General features: G+C 51.7%; 1 protein-coding gene across 1 annotated transcript in view; it reads right to left on the bottom strand.

Moving 5' to 3' along the window:
* Positions 1-4,423, bottom strand: part of GRSF1 (G-rich RNA sequence binding factor 1) — a 22,454-nt gene extending 18,031 nt beyond the window's left edge. Inside the window, exon 1 of the mRNA XM_015823830.1 lies at positions 4,112-4,423. Coding sequence (XP_015679316.1) covers positions 4,112-4,423 — 312 coding nt within the window. The remainder of the gene's footprint in view (positions 1-4,111) is intronic.
* Positions 4,424-5,380: the final 957 nt, after the last annotated feature.

Below are 5,380 nucleotides of genomic sequence, written 5' to 3'. Positions count from 1 at the left end.
TATTTCCAGTCTCAATTAGACCAAGGCAGGGTCCCTACAAGAGAGCCCTTTTTAAGCAGCTAAGCTACCTCTGTTCCTAAATGCTAAAGCTGTTGCACATAAAAAAATGGAGGAGCTCTGATCAACTCTCACAGCCACCATTTTGACAGTTTTGCTGTACTGTTGTTGTCTGTGGACGCCCCCACTAAATGCAAGCCCGGGATAAACTGAGCCTGGTTTGTTCTCAATCTTTTAAGTGGCCACAAACTACTAGCAAAAGTGGCCTTTGATCGCGAGGCAAGGAGGCATTGAGAAATGTTTCCCCTTTTGCATTTGAGCATCCAAGAAGGGACAGGAAAGGAGAAAGGGAAAGAGGAAAGACAAAGCAAAAGAAGGAAAAAGGGGAAGAGAGCAAGGAAGGAAAAAGAAGGAAAGGAGAATGGAGAGGGAAGGAAAAAGAAAAAAAGGGGGAAGGAAGGAAGGAAGACAGGAAGGAAGGAAGACAGGAAGGAAGGAAGGAAGGAAAGATTATAATGAGAGGGAGGGAGGGTCTGAGGGAAGTGCTGCCTTAGTACTCCCCCACGACCAGCCCTGCTGCCCTTTTGCCATCCCCTTGTCCCCTCCTGCTGACTCTCCTGGTGGTCTCCCATCCTATCGCTGAGGATGCTTTGATTACAAAGCCGGGTCTCCTCGCATGGAGAGGAAGTGGGGCTCCCTCTGACCCACACATTTTGCCCTCCCACACATGAGCAACCTGGCCAAGGAGAGCGAACCAAGCAGCAGCAGCAGCAGCTTTGAGGTAAGCCCAGCCGGGCACCCCCCTTGGGGAAGGCTCGACTGAGCCAGGCACTTGCCCTCCACTGCCAAGGGCTCTGGGCAGCCTGCACTGCCCGGGGTCCTCCGCGTGGCCCGAGAGCAAAGGAACCGCCAACCGAAGAAATGAAAACCAGTACATTTTTCCTTTTTTTTACTGTTTGTAACATTTTATTAGATTATGGAATAAAATACAAAAATACAAAAGCAGATAGTAGGACACAGTGGGGAGGAAGAAAAGAAAAAACTGAGGGGGAGACGGGGAAAAGAAAAGGCATTGACTTCGGACTTCCTCTGTTGCAGTAGAAGGAAGCATTAACATCGAACCTCAACTTTTTACTTTTCCATAATATTATAAACTCACCATTTCTATAACAACAAATGAATCTAACCAGTAAAACCCAAAATCCTGCCCCTTTTATTTTCAGTCATCAGGTTTTTGACACCTCGCTATGCACTGGTGGTACTCGAATATTGTCATGTCCTAAAAGGGGTACAATCTGTGAAAAGGTTGAAAAGCACACACACACAACCCCCCCCCCCCAAAATCAACAGCTTCTAAAGATGACACAGAAAGAGAAACGAGAGGCAGATCCTAAATTTCAAAATCCTTTTTGTTATGTCAATAATGTAGAATTGCATTATGCGCCTTAATGCACCTGTGTGTATATGTGGGTGGGTATGTGTGGGTGTATATATGCACATGTACACACACCCCAAAACAAAAAATCAACAGTATTTAGGAATAGGTTGTCACTCTGCCAGTACTTCTCAAGATGACCCAGACAAAGCAGAGGCAGATCCTAAATTTCAAAATCCTTTTTGTTATGTCAATAATGTAGAATTGCATTATGCGCCTTAATGCACCTGTGTGTATATGTGGGTGGGTATGTGTGGGTGTATATATGCACATGTACACACACACCAAAACAAAAAATCAACAGTATTTAGGAATAGGTTGTCACTCTGCCAGTACTTCTCAAGATGACCCAGACAAAGCAGAGGCAGATCCTAAATTTCAAAATCCTTTCCTAGGTCAATAATGTATTATGCACCTGTATGTGTTTGTATGTTTGTGTGTATATACACACACACACACACACACACACACACACACACACACATCAACAGTAATCAGGAACAATAGGTGGTCACCCTGCCACCAACGCTTCTCAAGATGACCCAGAGAAAGCAGAGGCAGATCCTAAATGTCAAAATCCTTTTGTAGGTCAATAATGTATTATGCACCTGTATGTGTTTGTATGTTTGTGTATACACACACATCAACAGTAATTAGGAATAGTAGGGGGTCACCCTGCCAACGCTTCTCAAGATGACCCAGAGGGAGAAAGCAGAGGCAGATCCTAAATTTGAAAATCCTTTTGTAGGTCAATAATGTATTATGCACCTATATGTGTATGTGTGTGTATCAACAGTATTTAGGAATAGGTTGTCACTTGGCCAGTACTTCTAAAGATGACCCAGAGAGAGAAAAACCAGAAGTAGGTCTCAGAACTCAACAAATAGTTGTTTTTGTTTGAAGCTACATCAAAAGGGCTTCCTGAAGGCCCCGAGAGCAGTTCAGTCCCCCCATTCGGCCCCAAGTTGGCCAAAGTCGGCTAGCACCAGGGGTAGGCAACCTGGGCTCTTTTATGACTCCTGGACTTCAACTCCCAGAATTCTTGAGCCAGCATGGCTCAGCTTGGAAACTCTCCCTTTCCCCTCAGCGTGGCTGGCTCAGGAATTCTGGGAGTTGAAGTCCACAAGTCTTAAAAGAGCTAAGGTTGCCTACCCCTGGCCTAGGCCGCTTTCTGACTCCTGGACTTCAACTCCCAGAATTCCTGAGCCAGCATGGCTCAGCTTGGAAACCTCTCCCTTTCCCCTCAGCGTGGCTGGCTCAGGAATTCTGGGAGTTGAAGTCCACGAGTCATAAAAGAGCCAAGGTTGCCTGGGCTAGGCCTAGGCCGCTTTATGACTCGTGGACTTCAACTCCCAGAATTCCTGAGCCAGCATGGCTCAGCTTGGAAACCTCTCCCTTTCCCCTCAGCATGGCTGGCTCAGGAATTCTGGGAGTTGAAGTCCACGAGTCATAAAAGAGCCGAGGTTCCCCGCCCCCGGGCTAGGAAAAGCAGGTGCGGCACACGGGCACTTCAGCAGCACGTGTGCTCAGCCAAGCCCACCTGTAGGGGGAAAAACGCCCCTCAAAGGCGGAGGGGGGGGGAAAGAGCGAAAATCTGCCAGTATCTCCCGAAGCACCCCCCCCAAAAAGGGCTTTTTTTTGCACCCTCAAATTATTCTGCAAAGAGATTGCGGGCTGTGTGTGTGTGTGTGTGTATGTGTGTCCTAATTCCCCAAGCCCCCCCTCCGCCCCTCTTTCCTCCTGCGGGATCAGCCCAAGGGCGAAAGGGAGCCGTTCCGCCAGGCGGATACAATGGGGGGAAAGGATACAATGTCGCCAGCCTTTGCCTTTCAAAAGCGGGGAAAGGAAGGAGGCCGAATGGGCAAAGACTGGAGGGGGGAGGGGGAGGCTACGTCCCGCATGACCTTCAACCCGGAGGGGCGTCTCCAGGAGGCCCGAGGCTGGGGGGCTTTGTAGTCCAAAGACCCCTCCTGGGGAGAGGGTGCAAAAGAGGGGGGATTGAAGACAGAGGGGGAGAGGGAGGGAGAGAGGGGGAGAGAAAGAGAGAAAGAGGGAGAGAAAGAGGGGAGGGAGGGAGAGAGGGAGAAAGAGAGGAGGGAGGGAGAGAGAGAGGGAGGGGGAAAGAGAGGAGGGAGGGGGAGAGAGGGAAGGAGAGAGAGAGGGAGGGGGAGAGAAAGAGGAGGGAGGGGAGAGAAAGAAAGAGGGAGAGAGAAAGAGAGTTGGGAGAGAGAGAGGGAGAAAGAAAGAGGGAGAAAGAGAGGGAGGGGGAGAGAAAGAGAGAGGAGGGAGGGAGAGAGAGAGGGAGAAAGAAAGAGGGAGAAAGAGAGGAGGGAGGGAGGGAGAGAGAGAGGGAGGGGGAGAAAGAGAGAAAGAGAGGAGGGAGGGGGATGGGGAGAGAAAGAGGAGGGAGAGAGAGAGGGAGAAAGAAAGAGGGAGAAAGAGGAGGGAGGGAGAGAGAGAGGGAGGGGGAGAGAGGGAGGGGGAGAGAAAGAGGAGAGGGGGAGAGAAAGAAAGAGGGAGAGAGAAAGAGAGGGAGAGAGAGAGGGAGAAAGAAAGAGAGGAGGGAGAGAGGGAGAAAGAAAGAGGGAGGGGGAGAGAAAGAGAGAGGGGAAGAAAGAGGGAGGGGGAAGAGAGGGGGGGCATTCTCCCCCCCCGGCAGAGGCGACCCCCGCGGCCTACCTGGCTGTAGCATCGGCCCGCGAGGGGCGGGGCTAGCAAGGACCCCCGCCAGGAGGAGCCGAAGCCGGGCACGGGCCCGGCCGAGCTGGCGACCCCGCGGCTCTGCGTGGCTGCCCCGAGCAAGAGCAGGAGGCGGCGGCGGCCCCAAAGGCCGAGGGCGCCGGCGGGGGGCGAGGGCGCCGCCGGCGGCGACGACGACGACGAAGAGGAAGGCCGCAGCGGCAGGCAGGCCGCGCCGGTGTGGCGGCAAGTGCTGTAGCTACAGCCGCAGCCGCGGAGCAGCGCGCCCAGCACCCAGCGAGTCCCGGCCATGGGAGAGGGAGGCTTCGTCGACGTCGTGGCAACCACCCCGGCCGAGCTAGGCCTTCCGGCGCACGCGCGGGCCAGGGCCTTCCGCCGGGGGTTGGCGCAGGCGCGGTGGGAAGCTTCTCCCCTGGCACGTGGGCTCGGGTGGCTGGTCCCTGCGCCTGCGCGAAGAAGCCGCAATGCCCGCCGACCTGAAGCGGGCAAATCTGGTAGATACAGAATAACTGAGTTGGAAAGGACCTTGTAGGTCAGGGCTCTTCCAAACTTGGCCCTTTTATGACTTGTGGACTTCAACTCCCAGAATTCCTCAGCGAGGAATTCTGGGAGTTGAAGTCCACAAGTCATAAAAGGGCCAAGTTTGGAAGACCCCTGTTGTAGGTCATCTAGTCCAACCCCATGATTTGTTATAGCGGGCAAAACAAAGCAACGCGGCCCAAAGTGGCTGCCACTTTGCCATCTTCGGCTTTCCCGAACCCATTCGAAGATACCGTTTTTTTGTGGAGGTGGAGTTAACTTTTTACACTACAGGTTGTTCCCGGCTTATGATCGTTCGTGTAATGGCCGTTCAAAGTTATGACGGCACTGAAAAGAGTGACTGAGGACCGTTTTTCACACTTAACAACAGTTGCGGCATCCCCAGGGTCACGAGATCCAAATTCGGAACCCTTGGCAACTGGTTCATATTTATGACAGTTGCAGTGTCCCGGGGTCATGTGATCTACCTTTTGCAACCTCCTGACAAGCAAAGTCCATGGGGAAGCTGGATTCACTTAACAATTGCAGTGATTGTGGCAAGAAAGGTCATGAGGCAAAACTCACTTAACAACTGTCTCACTTAGCAACATAAATTTTGGGCTCAATTATAGTCAGAAGTCAAGGATTACCTGCATATATTAGCCTTTACAGGAGACCAGTATCTAGTGTCAGCCTATAGAATGCACTTTATTTCTACTTATTTATTAT

This window comes from Protobothrops mucrosquamatus, unplaced genomic scaffold (assembly GCF_001527695.2).
Source record: "Protobothrops mucrosquamatus isolate PMUCROS unplaced genomic scaffold, P.Mucros_1.0 scaffold2007, whole genome shotgun sequence".
NCBI classification, from domain to species: Eukaryota; Metazoa; Chordata; class Lepidosauria; order Squamata; family Viperidae; genus Protobothrops; species Protobothrops mucrosquamatus.
Note: the sequence above shows the minus strand (reverse complement) of the source record. Positions and strands in the feature narration are given on the sequence as shown.